The sequence below is a fragment of the Leguminivora glycinivorella genome, chromosome 12 (genome assembly GCF_023078275.1).
Source record: "Leguminivora glycinivorella isolate SPB_JAAS2020 chromosome 12, LegGlyc_1.1, whole genome shotgun sequence".
NCBI lineage: Eukaryota > Metazoa > Arthropoda > Insecta > Lepidoptera > Tortricidae > Leguminivora > Leguminivora glycinivorella.
In genome coordinates this window covers 6,615,009-6,637,378 of record NC_062982.1, presented here as the reverse complement: position 1 = coordinate 6,637,378, position 22,370 = coordinate 6,615,009, and the positions used below count along the sequence as shown (strand labels likewise).

Sequence of the window (22,370 nt, the reverse complement as noted above, 5' to 3'; positions counted from 1 at the left end):
TTTATGGTTAAATATTGTAATTTAATAAAATTGTAAGTAATATTATTTTTGTTCATATTTAATTTCAGAATGGCGTCTATATTTATCTATGAAAAAAAAAAGATTACTCTGGCAACACTAAAATTGTAACTGTCAAAGTTTGTTATTGTCTATAGTCTCTTTTTCATCCGGTTGTCAAGATGGTGAGTTTCGTTCAGTGAAAAATGAAAATATAATCAATAAAAATCGTGATGAAACGAAAGTGTTGTGAAAGTTTAAAGCCATTTGGAGTTATCGGAGTGCATTCAGAATGTGTTTCTTTATTTATTTCAGGGTATCGACATCAACCACAAACATGACAGGAAGGTGCGACGCACCGAAGTTAAATCTCAGGATGTATACCTGAGGCTGTTGGTCAAAGTAAGTGATTAATCCTCTTAAAATCTGTTAAATTAATATTCCGATAAGCACCTCTAAAACATACGAAACTTTTGTTAATTCTCAGTCATAACCTAAAACTTGTTTTCTTTCAGCTGTACCGCTACTTGGCAAGACGTACCGACGCCAAGTTCAACCAGATTATCCTACGGCGTCTATTCATGAGCCGTATCAACAGGCCCCCGATCTCCCTGTCGCGCCTGGCACGTCACATGAAGAAGCCCACTCGCGAGGGCCTGATCGCCGTCGTGGTCGGTTCCATCACCAACGACGTGAGGCTGTACAAAGTGCCCAAGCTCACGGTGGCCGCTCTCCACGTCACGGAGAAGGCTCGTGCCCGCATCTTGGCTGCTGGAGGTTAGTTGTTTATGTTGACATGTTTGAGGTTAGGTCAGTTGTGGTTGTGATACATAGTGAATTTCGCTTATAGAAGCTTGTTCAAAGTGACACTGGAGGTTAGGCTTGTGTCGTTCACGAACTATGAACTGTTAGGAATAAAATCCCATCAATGACCGAAATGAACTGAATCTTTATGTGGTCTGAGAATCGGTCTTTGCTCATTTAGTTCAGTATAGGATCGGCGAGCGCGAGCGGTTTGGATCGAGAACGAATGTGTGACTGCGCCGACCGAGAGCGAGAGCTACTTAGCAGAGCAACAAAAAAAGTCAAGTTTTCATATTAAACTTCGGTTACTTACAACCTTTCGGCCCGGAATGTTACTATCTGTGGACTATTCGTATCATTTTGACACTATTCGGTCCCATTCGTTCTGATCTTTCCGACCGCAGTGGTCGCTGGTCTGGCTGAACTAAATGAGCAAAAGACCTAAAAGAGCGAACTAGTTCGTGGGAGCGATTGAACGAGATCGGAGGATCAACGAACGAAACGGCACAAGCCTACTGGAGGTAAACAGGACAGTGAGTGGACGTAATCTTAACATAACCATAATTTTTTAGCTATGTGTGCAAGTTAACACTATTATTACTTCTTCAGTGTTCAAAAAATAATGGCATCTCAATGCTCATACAATATGAGGTGATACGTAGTTTTGATAATGTCCTCAAATAAAACATTTGTGAGTGTGCACGGGAAACATCCCACTTTGTCAATTGCTATAAAGCCACTTTGTTAGTTTATTCATATAAGGATATAAGTAAATCTCGCCTTAATGGTAACCAATAGAGATGGGCCGAATACGGACTTTGCCGAATACGAATATTCGGCCGAACATTCGGTTCAGCTATTACCGAAGTGAACATTCGGCCGAATATTCAGTTGAGCCATATTTTAAATCCTGACTTAGAGTTAAAAACATTTCAATGATTGGTAATGGATACACATTTATCTTAATTATCCTATAATTTAGTGCATAAGAAAATTTTGGTTTTTGTTTCTTAAGGTACGTTATTTTTACTTTCAAACAAAATTATTGTATTTTATATTTTAATTTTAACGTATTTTTAACTCCCTTTGGTAGTTCCTTAGAATGCAGAAATAGGATGTCATTATGTGATGAATTACGAAACAACTTATGCTATTTATTTAATTTGTTTATTCAGTAAATATTCGGCAATGTAACCGAACTATTCGGCCGAATACGAACATTGAAAAACTTGCCGAATATGCCGAATACCGAATATTTACCGAATATTCGGCCCATCTCTAGTAACCAACAAACTTGACAAAGTGGGATGTTTTACTAAACACACTCACATTTTAGCATCCAGCACGGGAAGCATGGTCGCGCTATAGACGATAAAATATCAGGCCGCCCCTATCACACTTACAAATAGTGCGATAGGGACGGCCTGCTATTTTATCGTCTATCGCGCGACCATGCTTCCCGTGCAGTCTCTAACTCTTGACTGGTAGAAATTTGCTTTCTTGTGCATTTTTGATTTTGCATTGTTCATAATGGTGACAGGACTCTTACTTTTTCTTATCAATATTAGGATTAGTCTACAATCTGAAATACATAAATTCAAATTGTTTGCTAAAAGAATGATATATTCTTTGTTAGTGGAATAAAGTAGTTTTAGTTTTTATATAGAAGTTATCCAAAAATACAACTCTCCTCTGTAAGATTTTTTTTTTTTATAAGATCAAATCTATTTTAAGGATCCCCCACATCTAGCATCTCTCTCTAGACGCTAGATGTGGGGGGACCCTAAGCAGTTCACTTCACAGTCCCTTTACAAATTGTTTTATTTTCCTTGGACATGGAAGCAAAATAACTTTATACTTATTTTAAAAATCAGGATACTTACAATTCCTAAGGTGTCTCAGGAGTTCTATGGCCCAATTACTTACCCTTCAATATATTAAGAGTGTTACTCTTAGAATTTAATTTAGTTTATGTATAAATTGCAGCTAATCAGTGAGTTACCGAAGCTAGAAATTCCTGTATATAGTAACTGCCATAATACTCAAGCAAGTTTTCCCGTTCCAGGAGAAATCCTAACCTTCGACCAACTGGCGCTGCGCGCGCCCACCGGGCGCAAGACGGTGCTGATCCAGGGCCGCCGCAACGCGCGCGAGGCCGTGCGCCACTTCGGGCCCGCGCCCGGCGCGCCGCGCTCGCACACCAAGCCCTACGTGCGCTCCGCCGGCCACGAGCGCTCCCGGCCCAGCCGCCGCTCCAATGTTTAATTAATATAAGGAGTAACAGCTTATTTGGACTTTTATTTGATACTGAACGATAAGGAACTTGACTACTTAAAATATTTTTTCAGTACAGATGGTGTTTTTTTTATGCACTAGTGCGAGAAGTGGTTCATTATATGCCAGATCGAAACTTCAGAGGCTCATCTGTACTGAAAAACGTCGTACGATACACGTGCGAAATAGTTATTTGTTATACAAGGGGGCAAAGTTGTATTTTAACGCCGAGTGTGGAATTGAAAAACGAGCAAGTGAAAGGATTCTATAGTTGAACCACGAGCGAAGCGAGTCCGTTCGAGTAGAATCCTGAACTTCCGCGGTTTTCTCAGTAACAATTAGAAGTAAAATACATTTGCACCAATAGTGTAACACAAAACTTTTCCCGCCACTACAGCGCAGGAAACAACAACGCAAAAAATGCGTTTATCACTGCTTTGGAGTAGTTCCACAGGTGGTAAATCATCTTTATTACTAGATTCACCTACTTTTATCAATTTTAAACCAGTTAATTTGACTTTATTCAAGGTCAAATTACTTTACCCACTAGTGGATAAAATGCGTTTTTACCCGCTGGTATTAAAGGACAAAACACGTGTTTCCGAGCTAGTGAGGGGAAAAGGAAATTTCCTTTTTTACGCACTTGTATCGTAATGTACTATTCTGTATGGTCGTTTTTTTACGCACTAGTTCGAGAAGTGGTTCATTATATGCCAGGTCGAAACTTCGGAGGCTCATCTGTACTGAAAAACGTCGTACGATACACGTGCGAAAAGGAAATTCGTAACTTGTCCATTTAAAACACTCCCTTCGGTCGTGTTTTAATTTATCGCCACTCGTTTCCAACTTCCTTTTTTACGCACTTGTATCGTAATGTACTATTATACCATGCACGAAATAAAGCATCAGATAAATACAAGAAAAACATGGATAGAAGTTATTTTTAAATCCAATTTCTATTTAATAAGTCAGGTAGAAATAATAGTTATTTGTTATACAAGAGTGCAAAGTTGTATTTTAACGCCGAGTGTGGAATTGAAAAACGAGCAAGCGAAAGGATTCTATAGTTGAACCACGAGCGAAGCGAGTGGTTCGAGAATAGAATCCTGAGCTTGCAGTTTTTCAACACACGAGAAGTAAAATACATTTGCACTCGTGTGTAACACAAAACTTTTCCCCTCACTATAGCGAGGAAAGAACAACGCAAAAAAACGCGTTTATCACTACTTCCAAGTTCCACCATGTGGTAAAACATCTTCATCACTAGATTAACCCACTTTTATGAATTTTAAAGCAGAAAATTTGCATCTATTCAAGGTCAAATTACTTTATCCACTAGTGGATAAAATGCGTTTTTTACCCGCTGGTATTAAAAGACAAAACACGTGTTTCCGAGCTAGTGAGGGAAAAATAAAGTAACCGAGTTGACCGTGACGTCACTCAATTCGTTTTAATATTAATTCTATATTATCAAGACGTAATTCGTTTTGACAGTTCTTAAAAAGAAGCTGATTTGACTAGGAGGCAAGTAGCCTATCACCTGAAATTTGGTCCATAAATTATGCAGTCAGTTATGTTAAGCTTTTTACAGTTGGCGCCAGTGTACAGTATGTTTTCTCTGCCACTCCTATCATTAGTATCCAATATCTGGGCGATCGAGCTTCGCTCGGTTCTATTTTAATATATCACGTCTTTAGATAAAAAAAACTCTTATAAATACAAAAACAAAAAAAAAAGACAAAAAACAAAAACTTAATTTCTGGCCGGGATTCGAAACCCTGACACCCACGATCTATCTGCTACATTAGACCGACCTCGTAAGACTGAGCTAAGCGGAATCGATGTGCGCGTGGCGAAATTAACGACCATATTTTACGTTTACTAACGCGAAAGAAAAACTCATGAAAACTCGAAAATTCGCGTTTTCCGGGATCTAAGGCTACGCTAGATCGATTTTTCACCCCCGAAAACCCCCACATAACAAATTTCAGCGAAATCGCTAGAGCGGTTTCCGAGATCGTCGGTATATATAAATAAATAAATATACAAGAATTGCTCGTTTAAAAGTATAAGATTTCTTGGTTTTACAAGTTGCGACCCATTAATAGATCCTCTGGTGGCTCTGGTAAGCCCTTTGAGCCAAATCACTTTGTAAACTAGGCTTAGACACAGGAAACATATGCTGGCGCCATCTATAAAAACTTGATTGACAGTTGCAAATCCTGATACAATCTTTTATGAAGGATTCATGAACTGCAGGGACCATAGGAACTGATTACTTTTACTTGCTTTTACCAATGCTGGTAAGAAAAAGCAATTTGACTAGTTAAAATTTTATTATTTGCAAATCATACAATTAGTCATTTTGTTTCTTAATTATATTATCACAGATATCAAGCTAGACTCTTCAGCGCTAGCTACAAAATTTGCTGATCCAATAGTTGACGAGGGCCTCGTCCTGTTGAGTGACGCTCATCACTTGCTTCAGTTTAGTTACGCTGCTAGAACTTTGGCCGGAGCTGGCGATTGCTGCTTTTACTGATTTGGCTATCCTGCAACAAGATAACGGGATATAAAATAGGTTTTTGCTCTATGTCAACAGATGCTATTTATCCTCTTTTTATACAAAAATTATCCATCTGAAAAGACACCTTTCAACTGTCACACTTCTATGGACGAGTGATAGAAACACAAAGCGGTTGGCTAGGTTGCGTTCTCAAGTGATTCTTTGGTACGGCCCAGCCACGACATTGGTCTAAGCGCGACAGCGGTGAGTGGCAGCCATCCGTGCGAATGAAAAGTCCCATCGCTGTGTCTCGCTCCAATGTATGGCCGCCGCTCACCGCTGTCGCACTTAGACCAATGTCGTGGCTGAGCTGGTAATTTGATAAAATGGCGAAGCCCTCTAATAGTCACTAAGCATGGATCTATGTTTTATTTAATCCAAATTCTTATAGTAAGTGCCTAATAGATGGATACCTAACGATCTATCAAGTATCATCTTGTTAATATTTAGGTAGGTTGTTGTTGTCCTAAGAGGTGCAAAGGGCCTTCATAAGCTCGCGCCACGTCTTCCAATCTTCAGCGACCCTCGTTGCCTCGCTCCAGCTCAAACCAGCCGCTCGTAGCTCATTTTCGACGGACCGCTTCCATGAGTGGAGAGGGCTTCAGGGGCCACAGCTTGCATTTTGCGGTTTCCAGCCAAAAGCAATGCTTGCGTTATTTCTTTCCCCTCACGGAAGAGTGTGTCCAATCCATCAACATTTTCGTGTCTCGATTTCCTCGTCGATGAAATTTAGGTAGTTGCCTACCCAATTACCCATTGATACTACCCATATAGATAATTAAAGTACTTGCACAAAATATATAATAGTACAAGTACAGAAGGCCCACTGCTTTGATGTTCACGAAATGCTGCCTTTTAAATGCCTACAAAATTCTAACAAAGAAACGAGCCGCACGTGCGCAGCGTCGGACGATAGGGTTGCCTATGGATTAAAATGAATGAATACTCAGATAAAATGTTATACTATTATACTCCAGTCTTGGGTACTTTCTAGGTATATATATACAGTTTTTATATATTTTTGTTTAAGTCCCAACATCATAAGCCTTATTGAATTTTTCCGTGGGACTTAATCAATAGTAGATCTGTGTAAGATTGTCCTATTTTATTCATGATGTCTATTTAACTAAGCATTATTAGCCATTCATAAGCGGACATCGCATATAAAACTTTAAAAAAAACTCGCGATGTAAAGTAACAATAGAAAGTGCGAACGGGCGTTCCGTGAGAACACGCGCCACCCCTGATTAGGCCGCGAACTCGCGGCCGCCAGCATGTACTTGTAGCGCGGCGATAGAATCGCGGAGTGAGCCGCCCCTGGTACTTGACCTCCTTACCCTTGCCACTCTAGTTGTAAAAATTTTACATGCTGATGTAGAACTGCGTCATTCAGTTTTGTGTTAGCCATGGCGGTCTCTATCCTATTCATCAGTGTTGGACCTGTAACAATTAATATTCAACGCTGAATTAATAGAACACGATTTTATTATCATATAGGAGGCAAACAAGCAGACTGATACCTTGATAGTAAGTAGTGTTTGCAACACCAGGGTTGGAAGTTCGTTACTGTGTGTATTTTTATGATGTAAATAGATAGGTGTGTGACACCCCTTCAAGATTTCTCAGGGATTTCCACAACGACCGGCCGCACGCTGTCCTCATGATGTCACACACACTTAGAAAAATACGAGCAGTATATCTAGTAGGGTAGGTACAGATGCCAAAGCTTAACCTAGGCGCAGATATAACGTATAACACCTCGGGAATTGCAAGCGTCCATAGGTTACAGAGCCTGCTTACAGGCCGTATGCTTATTCGTCGTCGACTTAGTGTAAACAAAATAAATGTCCGAATATCTTGTACTCACATTTATTAGGTACAGTGCCCTCCCATTTACAACTAAAGTTACTGCACACCTCTTCAAGCACGCAAACATTTGGGCTAGCAACATGATCTTCGCTGCTGATTATTATGTGTGGAACTCTATCGTAGCTGGTCACTGGAAGGAGTCGAGACAAACCTTTTGCAATTACTGTCGGGTCAGTCTGAGAAGATTTTATGATAATCTGAAAACACGAAAGTGAATTAGGATTTTAGTACAATAACGGCCCAGCCACGACATTGGTCTAAGCGCGACAGCGGCGAGCGGCAACCATACGTGCGAATGAAAAGTCCCATCGCTGTGTCTCGCTCCAATGTATGGCCGCCGCTCTCCGCTGTCGCGCTTAGACCAATGTCGTGGCGGGGCCGTAAGAGATTACCACTTTCACAAGCAAGAACCCGCCTGGTGGGCACTCATGAACTTTGCTGAAAAGCCAAACCCGTTGGGTGGGTTGTGGCCATACAAGCGGGTGGTTATAGATTACAACCGGTTTCTGACACAGCAATATTTTGTCCAGTAGTGAATGTGTGATCGAAAGAAGGAGACATGTAGTGCTGTCATGCAGTACATTCAGCTAAAGTGAGAACAACATTTTGTAGAATACCTGTATATTTTTTTTCCCCTCACTAGCTCGGAAACACGTGTTTTGTTCTTTAATACCAGCGGGTAAAAACACATTTTATCCACTAGTGGGTAAAGTAATTTGACCTTGAATATAGTCAAATTAACTGCTTTAAAATTGATAAAAGTATTAGGTGAATCTAGTAATAAAGACGATTTACCACGACGACGATTTTTATTTTTCTTATTTGTTGTATGTAATTACTTAATGTGCACAATAAAGAATATTATTATTATTATTATTACCACCTGTGGAACTACTGGAAGCAGTGATAAACGCATTTTTTGCGTTGTAGTTTCCTCGCTATACTGAGGGGAAAAGTTTTGTGTTACACTCGGGTGCAAATGTATTTTTCCCCTCACTAACTCGGAAACACGTGTTTTGTCCTTTAATACCAGCGGGTAAAAACGCATTTTATCCACTAGTGGGTAAAGTAATTTGACCTTGAATATAATCAAGTTAACTGCTTCGAAATTGATAAAAGTAGGTGAATCTAGTAATAAAGATGATTTACCACCTGTGGAACTACTGGAACAAGTGATAAACGCATTTTTTGCGTTGTAGTTTCCTCGTTATAGTGAGGGGAAAAGTTTTGTGTTACACACGAGTGCAAATATATTTTACTTCTCGTGTGTTGAAAAACTCGCAAGCTCAGGATTCTATTTTCGAACCACTCGCTTCGCTCGTGGTTCAACTATAGAATCCTTTCGCTTGCTCGTTTTTCAATTCCACACTCGGCGTTAAAATACAACTTTGCACTCTTGTATAACAAATAACTATTACTTCTCGTGTGTTGAAAAACTCGCAAGTTCAGGATTCTATTCTCGAACCACTCGCTTCGCTCGTGGTTCAACTATATAATCCTTTCACTTGCTCGTTTTTCAATTCCACACTCGGCGTTAAAATACAACTTTGCCCCCTTGTATAACAAATAACTATTTCCTTTTCTTATTTTTTGTATGGAGAGTGATGTGGTAGCTTGATGATGAGTAAACATCCAGATAAAAACTGGCAAAACTATTTTGAAGGTCTGATGATCTGTGTGCGTAGCCGAATGCACAAACGCTCACGATAATATCTCTATCATAGCTATCTATCGCTCTTGCATATAGGCGCAACAGAGCCAGACTACGTTACTATATTTTATACTAAGACACACCTTACCTTGACTCCACACAATGTACAGTAAAGAAGTATCCTAAACACCTCTTTACTCATTAAATTCTCCAAGGCTCTCAATGGTATACATTCCTCCACTGTACACGCAGTCGGCTCGAATATGCTGCCTCTTGTAGCGTTTGGATGGAGTTTGTTGAGCATGTCACGGCTGTTATAGAGAGTTTCGGTGTAAGTCAGAGCGCCAGCTTTCAGCATCCAGGTGAAGTGAGAGTGGAGCCGCTTGAATACATTTTCATCACCTGAAATGTAAGTAAAAATAGTAAATACACTGCCTCTAAATCTGTGTTTCCGAGCTATATTGATTCATTCTTTTTGGAGATGGCACAGACCAACCCCTATAGACATCCATCACAAGACGACTCGCGGTCGCCAGCCTTCCTAGTATTTGCACTGATATAAGCGCGGGCGCTCGCCGTGCCCGATCAGTAGCGACCAAGTAACAGACCCGAAAGCAGCGCGTGTTTTTCGCAGTAAAAAAATTGAAAAAGGGTATTTTGATGTCTTAAAGATGTCCACCTGTAGTGTGAAATGGTGTGGAAAGCATAGCTGGGCATTAACTCGTTAATCCGTTAATCGTTAATTAACGAAGTTAACATTTCGGTTAACGGATTAACTTTTAAGTTAACTTTAAAAAATGTTAACGGATTCGTTAACTTCCGTTAAATTTCATCGAGTCCGTTAATCGTTAATCCAGCACCCCAAGTGGCTCGCTGCGCCGCGAAAACCACGTCCTGACTGCTACTGTAAAAGCCCGTAGTACGGCAAAACCTAGGATTTATCGGTAAAAGCAGATCCGTCGGTTATAAACAGTCTAAAGACCAATTGGCGACTTTGGATCACTTATTCGAGATCTTCTAAATCTTATTAGACGTGCTATATCGATCACTAATCTGGGAATAGAGTGCAATCATCAGGCATGACATGACAGACAAATCGCGCAACCAAGTTATCGTGACCCACAGCATCGAGTTGTCGTCTCAAACCTCAATCTGAAGAACCGACGCACCACGATTGCGACCGCATGAATGACCCAATAATTACCGATCCGAAGTAAAACCTAGGATTTAGCTAACCAAGGGCGGTAAGAAGAGGCCCGAAGAGACCGTAATTATTACATTTCGGTTTTTTACCGATTGGCGTCACGTTTAATGGTTTTTGGTGGATACTTAGTAAATACAAATACATAATACCTACAGTGAAGTCCTATTTTTATGACGTGTTAACGGATTATCGATTAACTTTAACTTCCGTTAAATCTACCGAAATGTATCGCTTTAACGATTAACGAAGTTAACTTTTTAAGTAACGGATTAACGATTATCGAAGTTAACTATTTGATTAACGGTGCCCAGCTATGGTGGAAAGGTAACAAGAAGCTCAAATTTAAAAACAGACGTCATTACATTCCACATAAAAGTCATATTTATAATTTATTCAGAGCCGGCATAGGTCAACTTACTCGTACATTGGCCACTTACGCGTCAGTAAAGGGACAGTCCCTTTCATCTGGCGCGACTGCCCGCCGTCCTTGAAACGGCCAATCACAGCGCGCTTAACACATTCCCCGCCCGCTCCTCGCACCCCTGGCACTGGTGACTCGTATCGCGAACAAAATATACAAGACTGCTACTCTATAGGAGGTTCTCTGTGGGAGATGGGCTGGCCAGTAAGCACGAAAGAATTATAAATGAACAAATCATACTCCTTGCATTATCCCGACATTTGCCACAGCTCATGGGAGCCTGGGGTCCACTTTTGGCAACTAAACCCAAGATTTGGCGTAGGCACTAGTTTTTACGAAAGCGATTGCCATCTGACCACGTAAACTAGACCTTATTGGAATCAATCCTGTTTCCTCACGATGTTTTCCTTCACCGAAAAGCAACTGCCAAATATCAAATGACATTCTGAAAGTCGCACATACTTACCGCTAGGCTACCAGCGCTATGAAATAATAAAAATCAAAAAAATATACCAGTTAACTGCATGAGTGATCTAGATTGTCCGAAGTCATTTCTGCCAGTTTTGAGTCTTAGGGCTCTTTGAGAGCAAACTTTCTGTTCATTGTCATATACTACCTCTGCTAAGTCTTGGAGTTCTTTTGATATTTTCTGAAAATATATAATAGATATATGTTTAATTATGTTAATAATTTTAGAGCCTGACCACACTAACCATGGTATTGGAAAGGAAAATGTGTAGAAGTGTCATATTTCTATGAATATAATATTATGACATTAGTTTAATAAAAGCTATCCCTCACTTTAATACCTCGCTCAGAATTAATTCCACAGGGGTCCTCGGTCCGATGTTTGTAGGCAGTTTTTACTATATCTCCATATTCATTGCTACATTTTAGCATATATTTGTATAATCTATACTGGCACGGAATTACTTAAGTCAATAGTCAGTACTCAAGCTCAAGACATGCAAAAAGTTAGGGGTAAAACAAAGAGTTTAAATAAATATAATATGTACATACATTATTATAAAAATACTAACCTGCATATGTTCTGACAATAAGGGTGTAATATTCAGTAGCAACATTTTATCTTTCATAAGCACTACAATGGAGAACCACCGCTTGAGTCCTCTGGCTCGAGTGTCTCTGATTTGAAAAGTAAGACTCAATACATGGCCTCTTGTGTCACTAAAGTAGACTACACCTCCTTCCTTACTCCAGCTCACCTAAAAAAAAAAACTATTGACAACACTTTTTTTTTTAAATTAAAAAACATAATTTAAGGAAGATGCATACCTCACAAGTTATGCTTCTAATAGCAGCTTGTCTCAAAAAAGCTGTTACATCGGCATTAGGGACTGACTCTCTGCTGCAATATATACAACCATCATCATCCCGCGATACAAGGACGGTCTCTGGGCCCAGGGAAGTGCATCCACTACACTGTGCAGTGCATTTTGAGGATTCGGTAGTGTGCTGCTCGTCATCCGTCGTGAATGTGCAGAATAACGGTCGGGGCCCGTGAGCCTCACAAAAATGACATAAGCCAACTATTGCATTCATTACAAATAAGTAAATTGCGACGTTAAAAATATTTAGATACCAAGTAGAATGACAAATCTTGATTATCTTGAAATGAATGAAATGTCACTGTCAAATTACAGCTGATACTGAGACTGTATTCTGAACGCATCTTTACGAAGGCCAATCTATACGGGACAATTTTTGCTTTTTGCACGCGAGTTGGTCAAAAATTGAAATTTCCTATGGGATCACCTTTCGCGCCTACCATTTTCAATATTGCCGCTAGCTCCCTTGAGCTTGACCTTGTGCACAAACTACTAAGAAGATACTACACCTTGTGCCTAGAAATGCGGCACTAGCGGCGACATCGAGGGTCGTGTCACACCAACTCAAACTGGAATGGTAATATTGGTAATGCCGAACCATTGCCGAACATACGGTCTGTATGCCTCTCTTTTTCTCCAGTGTGAAGAAAAAGGATGGCATGCTGCCTATGATCATATTTCTATGACAAACATATGACAGTGGACTATTGGCCTTACGGAGATGGAACTAAACTTAGCATCTTCTAAACGTTGCCACTCGGCAAATGCAGCGGCGCGGCGCGGCAAGGTGCTTGTGACGCGAATATAAGGGCCAGTTGCATCAACCACATTTGACAGACTCATCATCGTCACGCAGCAGCACAGACCAACCCCTATAGACATCTATTACAAGACGACTCGCGGGTGCCAGCCTTCCTAGTATTTGCACTGATATAAGCGCGGGCGCTCGCCGTGCCCGATCAGTATCGACCAAGTAACAGACCCGAAAGCAGCGCGTGTTTTTCGCACAAAAAAATTGGAAAAGGGTATTTTGATGCCTTAAAGATATCCACCTGTAGTGTGAGTGGAAAGGTAACAAGAAGCTCAAATTTAAAAACAGACGGCATTACATTCCACAAATAAGTCATATTTATAATTTATTCAGAGCCGGCATAGGTCAACTTACATTGGCCACTTACGCGTCAGTAGAGGGACAGTCATACTTCTGTCCCTTTTCATCTGGCGCGACTGCCCGCCGTCCTTGAAACGGCCAATCACAGCGCGCTTAACACATTCCCCGCACGCTCCTCGCACCCCAAACACTGGCGACTCGTATCGCGAACAAAATATACAAGATTTCTACTCTATAGGAGGTTCTCTGTGCGCAGCAGAGACCTATGAAACTTCCCATACAATAAAATTTAACGAATGCTTTAACATTGACAGACGGTTTGGTGCAACCGGCCCTAAATATATATAAGAGAAGTATAAGAGGTTGTTAATGTTGTTATACAGCCAGCGATATGTCGTAGCGTATGAGCATATTTTAAAGGTTACCAACATCGATGTTTATAGTCTCAAACACCCCTAAGTATTAAAATATAATTATGGTACCGTATTTCTTTGCGTTACGTGTAGGTATGTAATGTCATGTATGTAGATATTATCGCTTGCTTTATAATGCGAGATGTGAGTGTAAATCGGTGCAAGTGAGAAAAAAATTGCTCGAGTTCTAGAAACTGTTCAAATGAGTGTAGAACTAGGCTCATGTTGAGCTCTCCATAGTGTTCAGGAGAGTAAAGTAGGACCAGGCTGTGCTCAATATCTGTAAAATAAGATTAATTGTTTTTAAGAGGGAACAGAAGCGAAAATGCTAATAAAAAATTATAATAATCTTGTGTTGAAAAAAATCATTGCTCTCATTTCAAAAAACAGGGAGGAAATAGTCGAGAGCGTTTGTATGGAGAATTGACCGCTCCTGTTGCGTAAAGATATGATATAGCATATGGATAGGTTGTCTAGTTGGGTCTGATAGGTATCGACCGGAAAACTTAGAGGAGTTTTAATCATGATATTGAAATTAAGTCCATGATGTATGGTAAATATTTTAATTTAAGGATTTTAAGGTAAGGTGGGAAAAGATTGAAGAGCTTTTCTTGAGGGATAAGATGAAATATGTTCTGTATAATGAAGTACCACGGGCGGCTTTCCATCTTATCCCGTAAGAAAATCCCTTCAATCTGCCCCCACCTTACCCTACAATAAATCATAGCAAACAATAAGTAGCATACCCTTGAGAAAGCAACCATATTGACGTCGGCGAAACCATAGGCCGTCAACTTGGAGGGTAGCTGTGCCCTAAAAAATGTTACACTGAAGCTGGACAAGAGCATGGCGAGTTGGCGAACAATAGGTGAGACGACTAAAAAAAATTGTCCGTCAATTACATTATCAAATAATATTTTTTTTTTTTTTTTTTAATAGCCTATATGGTGTCCCACTGCTGGGCAAAGGCCTCCCCTTCCTTTCTCCATTCCTCACGGTTTGATGCCCGCTCTTGCCAGTCTCTGCAAAATACGTCGAGGTCGTCCCGCCATCTCTCAAATAATATTAGACACGTATTTTTTCTTTTTTCTCGTAAACGAAAAATTACGATGACGGTACAGTGCGTTGAAGTTTCGCGTGACGTCACGCCTAGGTGCAATTTTTACTTAGAAGTGACGTCACAAGCCCCCACTCCGGAACTTTGATCTATATCTTTGTATTTTTTTCATTAATTAGAAAAAGCGAAAAATATGTTTTCAGTATTTTTGGACGATCTAACTGACGGATTAAACAGAATGTAATTTTTTTTATGTAGTCGTCATCCCTCTTCCGTTAGAAATAGACTGCAAAAACGGCTCAAGCGATCACGCTTTGCTAGTTTTTCTTGAATAGAATAGATAGAATACGATGAGTTTAGCTTCGTGAGTATTTGCGAAGGTCCCAGTTTGATCTATGTATCTATATGTGTAGTATAGCGCAATAATTATAAGGCTTACATCTATATGTATAAGTTCTGATAGGTACATATTTTTATATTCTGTGGTATAAGCCGTACACTATCTACTATACCGGATAGGTATAGGATATCTATCTATCCTTACTATCCTTATATGGATAGGATTATATACTATACTGTCTTTGCTTGGTAGCTTTAGTTAATTGGTATGTGTAAATAACATGTTTAACTTGTTGCTTAGTGCTAGCACATATTATATGGATCATGCAATTAAATGATTGATGATTTTTTTTAAGTTGGACAAAATAACTGACTTTGGATCCTGGGTAATGTTCTGATTTTTTTTCTTATTTTGAACGTATTTAGGTTCTAAAGGTAGGTAGGTAGTTATATAGATTTATAATATCATTAGCAAGGACGACATAATACGGGACAGACAAAGTCCATACAAAAAAAGCGTACCCCTGGATGGCGCTGATTCGCAGCTGTTGGCCAAAATCATATTTGTGTCAAATATTTTTGCTAGTTTTTATTTTTCATAAGAACAAAGATATCACGTCAATACACATTTTGAAAAAATAAATTTGTAGGCATTTTTTTTCCATATCAGAGTAGGTATTTAATAGGTGGCGCTAATAAATCGATGTACGGGTCTTAGTACCTACGACGATTTAAATCCTATATAAATTATCCTTGGCATTAGTTAAAGATTTACCTCATTTGAATCACATATAAATAAATTATTATCCTTGGCATTAGTTAAATATTTACCTCATTTGAATCACATGTAAATACTTTGCTGTCATTGCGTTCACCGTATACCATTTGGAATTGTAAACAGCGTTGCTCACTCCTGTGCTCTGTCGGATAAAATTATTAAAAATGTTCAAATTAAGAAAGTATCAACCCAACAGTACCTAGTGGGTACGCACATATGCAATAAGGGGGTAAGTCTGATGCCATTATATGAGGGTGTATTTTCCCTACAGCAGCAGCCAAGTCTCTTTTACGGCTTTTCGAGTTTTCGATGATTCTGTCAACGTCAAGATATGCACGTATGTACTAACGCCATGGCTTGCATGGGCGACGGTCGCGCGATGGTCGCGCGACGGCGATGCGACGTATACGAAATCAAACCTTATCGATATGGAAGTATGAGACGCGACGGCGACGGTCGCGCGACTCGCCCACGCAAGACACGTTAGATTATAAATTTAATAAACAAATTGTATATTACCGATGTCATAACCATATCTCCACAGAAACATAGCAGGTAGGTCCGCAACAGACTCATGAGTAGGAACGTGAGAAAGGTGATTATGACTACTATGTCACGAGTGGCCTTGAAAAAAAAAATACAACTTGACATCCACATGTTTCTTAGTTTCTATCATTTTACATAAGTTTTTAACAATATTCCTAGATCTCAAATCGGAATACTATCAATATGCTTAAAATCTCTAACAGTGTAGGTACCTTGGGTAACTGGTATGACTAGGTATGGTAAGCTGCGGCAGACAGCATGAAACAGCATATATGTATATTGCATACAGCTTTGACGTTTATAAGAATAAATAGAAGTAGAAAAGAAGAAGAAGGTACTAAAGCTCAAGTTAAGGGGCAGGACTAAGTATATAATAGTATTAATAGTTCTAATGGGTATCTTAAGTTTAAATCGGTGTCATCCTAGGTCATAATTATTTCCGAAAAAAAATTCCGAATCTTCGAATATAAAGGGGGAAACAGCTTTTTTGTTCACATTACCTATTTCAATTTTTAAGACGCTACAGAAGCGAAAATGCTAAAATGGAAAGGGCCCCCTTTCAATTTGTAAATTTTAGTTAAATATACTGGTGTTATTAACTAGATTTATCAAAAAAAAACCGGCCAAGAGCGTGTCGGGCCACGCTCAGTGTAGGGTTCCGTAGTTTTCCGGACTTTTCTCAAAAACTACTAAACCTATCAAGTTCAAAACAATTTTCCTAGAAAGTTTTTATAAAGTTCCACTTTTGCGATTTTTTTCATATTTTTTAAACATATGGTTCAAAAGTTAGAGGGGGGGACGCACTGTTTCTTCCTTTAGGAGCGATTATTTCCGAAAATATTAATATTATCAAAAAACAATCTTAGTAAACCCTTATTCATTTTTAAATAACTATCCAACAATATATCACATGTTGAGGTTGGAATGAAAAAAAAATATCAGCCCCCACTTTATATGTAGGGGGCGTACCCTAATAAAACATTTTTTTCTATTTTTTATTTTTGCACTTTGTTGGCGTGATTGATATACATATTGGTACCAAATTTCAGTTTTCTAGTGCTAACGGTTACTGAGATTATCCGCGGACGGACGGACGGACGGACGGACAGACATGGCGAAACTATAAGACGGACAGACGACGCAACGAAGCCTCATCGACGTTACGTTGTCACCTAAATCTAGATGACGTTTCTTACTTTTATGTGTTTATTTTTTATGCTCTTATGTATTTTTTTAGTTACTCAGTGCTTTGGTTTTTACTGTCATACTGTGTAACATATTTGAAATAAAAATAAAAATAAAATAAAATAAGGGTTCCTAGTTGACTACGGAACCCTAAAAAAATGCCTCAACAACTCAGTTAAAAGATATTGCGAAAAAATCTTTAAAATCGAGGTTCCGCTCACGACTGCTTCCTCCTTCAAAACTTTACCAATCGTAACGAAATTGGAAAATCTGAAGATCAATGAAATAATCTGTGTCGGACCGTTTAGTTTTTTTGGCTAATTGTTACCAATTTTGAATACCACACCTTTTTTGCGACATAATTAATAAGGCCGTTTTTGGAAATTTTTGATCGACTCTAGAGTCATTAAAAATAAGAACATAAAAAAAAATTCAATACGGTCCGACACAGATAAAAATAATAATAATCTGTGTTGCTTTATCTTCAAAAATCATTGCTTTATCTTCAAAAACCAGGGAGGAAATAGTCGAGAGCGTTTGTTTGCATGGAGAATTGACCCCTCCTGTGTCGTCTTAAAACTAAGGCAAACAATAGGTACAAATCTGTCAGTTTGAACTGACAGGTTGCATACAAATCTTTTTTAAGATTATGAATTTTTCAGACGGTCTGTGCCTAAATAAAAATAATAAAATACAATAACATACAGCGACATTGAATCCTGTGAGGCAAATTAAAAGTGAGCTTGACACGAAATTTAATAACGTCAACTTCGTGTAAATATATTCCAATAGAGCTACTGCCCTGAAACGAAAATATATGAGTAGGGTAAACTCGCCTCATTCGGTGACACGCCTAATTCGGTGATACAAAGCTTTGAAGCACTATTCCGAAAGACGATTTTTGGTTGTTTCACCGAATTAGGCGTGTCACGAATGATGCGAGTTTACTTACCCTAATAGTTATTTCCACGGTATTTCCTACAGCAACTGACAATCAAAGATACTACTGAAATTGCACATTACGATTTTACGATAGAAGTGCGGGAAAAAAACACGAGTGGCAATAAAAGACAAGACAGGACCCAAAGAAAACTGGTCCTTCCAATAACTACAAATAATTATAAATACTTAAGTTAATGAAATTAGAAAATCGATGGTTGCGAGACTTTTTTTTAATTATAAATCGGCTTACTTTTAGCCACAGACTAGCTAGTAGTAATAGTAAAGTGGCCTACGATGGAGTGAGCTCGCCCAGAAGATGTCTGTTCACCCTAAATTTGAAGGTTGCCGGGTTATATGAGCTCGGAAATAAAGCTTCAGGCAAGGAATTCCACTCCTTGGCAGTGCGCATAAGAAGCAAACACGCTACTCAACCCCGTATTGGTTTATTCGGCCGTACCACTCAAACTCGTATTAGTAATAATTGTTTTATTTATCTATGCAGACAGATCTGCGGTACGAGGTCTTGTCATACGATGGTACTTCAAAGCTTCAACCATACGAGGTTGAGTCACACAACCCTGAAAATACAAACTGTATGATCTTCTCATGACGATCCACTAATTTCTTTAGCTTATCCAAGAATATATTTCCGTTAAAACTGCGTTCAGGGATAATGGTTTCAAATTGCTTTTGCAGCAAGCGAAACTGAATGCAGATGCTAGTGCAGCATGTACAAAGGAGGCAGTCCGTTCCAAGGATTGCGAACGCGACCAAGGTTGCTGGAAAATAAGTAAAAACAGCAATATAATTTGTGAAAAAGAATTAGGTACCTAGTACACTACCCATCGACCACATTGCTAATTATTTTTCATCACACTCGCACGCTAATTGTGATTTTGCAAGCAGGGAGCGGGAGTTATAGCTAAATCGTTCTCCTAAGGGAGTTATGAAATTCCTACTACCAAACTTAACTTTTTTAACCGCCGCCCCAAATCTCCAGGAAGGTGGTTCTCAATTCGTCTGTATATTATTATTTATTTTCACCATACCAACTGGTAAAGGCTTTCTTTGCTATTCGAAAACAGATAGCAAAATTGCATTTTATCCACAAGGGGCAAAGTACCTAATTTCATATAAATTTTAACTCGATGTCTTAACCTGGCTGCTAGATCTTACGTATAAATGATGATTTTGAATCATAAATATTGAATAAATTGATGGACTTCTTTTATTTTTAACCGCCGCCTCAAATCTCTTAAAGAAGGACGGTTCTCAATTCGTCTGTATGTTTTTTTTTAATGTTTGTTCCACGATATCTCCGTCGCAAATCTGAAAGGCACACATATGGTGATTTTTGTGTTTTTTAAGGAACAGCATGCATTTACGTACGGAACAGTGACATTTGGTGCAGTGGAACTGCTGATGATGGTCAGAACGGAACTCCTCAAATCTGAACGGCACGCTTATAGTGACTTTGGTATTTTTATAAGAACAGCATGCACTTACGTCTAGAACGAACAGCATGCACTTACGTCGTGATGTTTGGTGCAGCGGAACTGTTGATGATGGTCAGAAGTTCAGAACCGAACTCCTCAAATCTGAACGGTACACTTATAGTGAATTTGGTATTTTTATAAGAACAGCATGCACTTACGTCCAGAACAGTGACATTTAGTGCAGTGGAACTGCTGATGATGCTCAGAACCGAACTCCTCAAATCTCAACGGCACACTTACAGTGACTTTGGTATTTTTATAAAAACAGCATGCACTTACGTCCAGAACAGTGACATTTGGTGCAGTGGAACTGCTGATGATGGTCAGAACGGAGCTCCGCCTCAAACCTGAACGGCACACCTATAGTGACTGGTATTTTTATAAGAACAGCCTGCGCTTACGTATAGAACAGTGACTTTTGGTGCAGTGAGTTGCTGATGAAACTCAAACCTCAACGGTATACGTATATTTATTTGTGTTGCCATCAAATAATTAAAGCATTAAAAGCAGTTTAAAAAAATACCTACACATTTCTACACAATCCGACATTCGCAAGTACCTACCTTTCATGAACCCCAAAAGCGGCGGTTTTTTTACTTAAAAATTATTAATAGTTATTTGTTATACAAGGGGGCAAAGTTGTATTTTAACGCCGAGTGTGGAATTGAAAAACGAGCAAGTGAAAGGATTCTATAGTTGAACCACGAGCGAAGCGAGTGGTTCGAGAATAGAATCCTGAACTTGCGAGTTTTTTAACACACGAGAAGTAAAATACATTTGCACCCGAGTGTAACACAAAACTTTTCCCCTCACTATAGCGAGGAAACTACAACGCAAAAAATGCGTTTATCACTGCTTCCAGTAGTTCCACAGATGGTAAATCATCTTTATTACTAGATTCACCTGCTTTTATCAATTTTAAAGCAGTTAATTTGACTTTATTCAAGGTCAAATTACTTTACCCACTAGTGGATAAAATGCGTTTTTACCCGCTGGTATTAAAGGACAAAACACGTGTTTCCGAGGTAGTGAGGGGAAAATGAAATTAAATGATGTACCGACTGCAAAAATTGCCACACTGATTGAGTATGTGCGGAAAGAGAAGAGCCACAGAATGTATAGGACCATAATAATTAATATTCCACTTCAACTCTGCTGTTTCCGAACAGGCTGCATTACAATAGCTTAGTCTTCTGTGAGCTGTTTTTATGACGACGATGAAAAGTTAGCTATGCAGGGACATGGCAGGGACACAATGAGCCCTGTATTATTAGCCCTACACACAGATCTTAATTTCTACATTTTCTACTTGATTACCTAAGGCCGGCAACAGACAGTCTGAAATTTCATAATTTAACAAAATCATAATCTTATAAAATCAGATCGAGTGCACGGATTTCCATACAATCTCGCAACTGTCCACACAGTCTTATTTTTTTCAGATTGATCTAACAGATTGCGAATAATCTGAATTTTAAGAGTGTGTGCAAGGCAGTCGATCTGATTTTATAAGATTATGATTTTTTCAGATTATGTATTTTGACTGTCTGTTGCCGGCCTAACGGTTAAATACGTACTAGTCCAAACTTGATGCACGTACGCAATCGGCCAGTATTTTATGTAGTATGGGTCGAATGGATAAGCAACCAGGAAAGGTAACTGCAGCATGATCTCTCCTGTATTTACATAATCCATTCCTATTAGTACCAATGTACTTGCAACGAACGATATCACGGTCAGAGCATTGAGTGTAATGACAACGTTTATTACAGTCTTCAAGTTTTTTTTGTATTTACTAATGATTTTGTTCTCAACTTCATTACTCCCAATATGATCCATATTATTATTCTCTATGTCTCTCAGTTGTTTACAAAGATTGTTCACTTTGTTTTCGTTAAGAAGTACATTGAAATATGTTATGCATGCAAGTGTGCAATAAGTTGTGCAGGGCACCATGTAAGTTATTTCTTGTAGACTTTTCCCGGTTAAAATACCATCTATAATCCATACCACTTCGCCAGCAATACATGTGCCCAGCCAAACGATGTTTATTAAACACAACGACCTGAATTTTATTATATGTTCAGTGGTATTCGTAATTCGACGATCTAAATATATCCCAACGATTTTAAAAATTAATTTAATTTTTTTCATAGACTCGTCGAAAAGTAAGGACATTTTGAAATTCAATTTAGGACTGAACTTTTTCTTTCACATTGAATTATAATATTTATAATATATATAATTTTTAGATATTATTAATTTATAGGTACACTCGGGTGCAAAAGAAATCGGACCACCCCAGCATTTTTATCATTTCTTAAGATTTCTTCAATTTCTGTAAAAACAGTAAGAGCGCGATGGGTTA

At 38.9% G+C, this 22,370-nt stretch overlaps 3 protein-coding genes across 4 annotated transcripts; 1 reads left to right on the top strand and 2 right to left on the bottom strand.

The window, feature by feature from the left end:
* The first annotated feature begins 87 nt into the window (after nt 1-87).
* LOC125232234 (60S ribosomal protein L18) lies at nt 88-3,089 on the top strand. The gene is made up of 4 exons (XM_048137878.1): nt 88-182; nt 313-399; nt 513-774; nt 2,867-3,089. The coding sequence occupies exons 1-4, from the start codon at nt 180-182 to the stop codon at nt 3,064-3,066; spliced, it is 552 nt and encodes a 183-aa protein (XP_047993835.1). The 5' UTR covers nt 88-179; the 3' UTR covers nt 3,067-3,089.
* On the bottom strand, nt 1,284-12,426 carry LOC125232232 (folliculin). Of its 2 annotated transcripts, XM_048137876.1 has the most exons (8): nt 12,083-12,426; nt 11,827-12,012; nt 11,300-11,435; nt 9,310-9,563; nt 7,509-7,707; nt 6,979-7,081; nt 5,466-5,627; nt 1,284-1,316 (listed from the first exon to the last, which is right to left on the bottom strand). In XM_048137876.1, exons 1-7 carry the CDS (start codon nt 12,347-12,349, stop codon nt 5,489-5,491), a joined length of 1,284 nt encoding a protein of 427 aa, XP_047993833.1. In that variant the 5' UTR covers nt 12,350-12,426; the 3' UTR covers nt 1,284-1,316; nt 5,466-5,488. The 2 variants fall into 2 exon arrangements, with proteins under 2 accessions (XP_047993833.1, XP_047993832.1); XM_048137875.1 differs by lacking the exon at nt 1,284-1,316 and having other exon boundaries at nt 5,393-5,627; nt 12,083-12,425.
* Nucleotides 12,427-13,587: 1,161 nt separating this feature from the next.
* LOC125231872 (odorant receptor 4-like) lies at nt 13,588-22,186 on the bottom strand. The gene is made up of 7 exons (XM_048137461.1): nt 21,580-22,186; nt 19,099-19,285; nt 18,270-18,366; nt 16,353-16,457; nt 15,887-15,975; nt 14,406-14,472; nt 13,588-13,939 (listed from the first exon to the last, which is right to left on the bottom strand). Exons 1-7 carry the CDS (start codon nt 22,178-22,180, stop codon nt 13,880-13,882), a joined length of 1,206 nt encoding a protein of 401 aa, XP_047993418.1. The 5' UTR covers nt 22,181-22,186; the 3' UTR covers nt 13,588-13,879.
* Between the last annotated feature and the right edge of the window lie 184 nt (nt 22,187-22,370).

Excerpts from the sequence above, each read along its gene's own strand:
- LOC125232234 (XM_048137878.1), top strand. Across the intron at positions 400-512 it reads ACCTGAGGCTGTTGGTCAAA|CTGTACCGCTACTTGGCAAG; the intron begins GTAAGTGATTAA and ends GTTTTCTTTCAG. Across the intron at positions 775-2,866 it reads CCGCATCTTGGCTGCTGGAG|GAGAAATCCTAACCTTCGAC; the intron begins GTTAGTTGTTTA and ends TTCCCGTTCCAG.
- LOC125232232 (XM_048137876.1), bottom strand. The coding sequence starts at position 12,349 with ATGAATGCAATAGTTGGCTTATGTCATTTTTGTGAGGCTCACGGGCCC. Across the intron at positions 11,436-11,826 it reads TATTGTCAGAACATATGCAG|AAAATATCAAAAGAACTCCA; the intron begins GTTAGTATTTTT and ends ATATATTTTCAG. Across the intron at positions 7,708-9,309 it reads GTACATTGTGTGGAGTCAAG|ATTATCATAAAATCTTCTCA; the intron begins GTAAGGTGTGTC and ends TCGTGTTTTCAG.
- LOC125231872 (XM_048137461.1), bottom strand. The coding sequence starts at position 22,180 with ATGTCCTTACTTTTCGACGAGTCTATGAAAAAAATTAAATTAATTTTT. Across the intron at positions 18,367-19,098 it reads CGTCATGAGAAGATCATACA|GGCAGTAGCTCTATTGGAAT; the intron begins GTTTGTATTTTC and ends TTTTCGTTTCAG. Across the intron at positions 13,940-14,405 it reads ATATGGTTGCTTTCTCAAGG|ATATTGAGCACAGCCTGGTC; the intron begins GTATGCTACTTA and ends CTTATTTTACAG.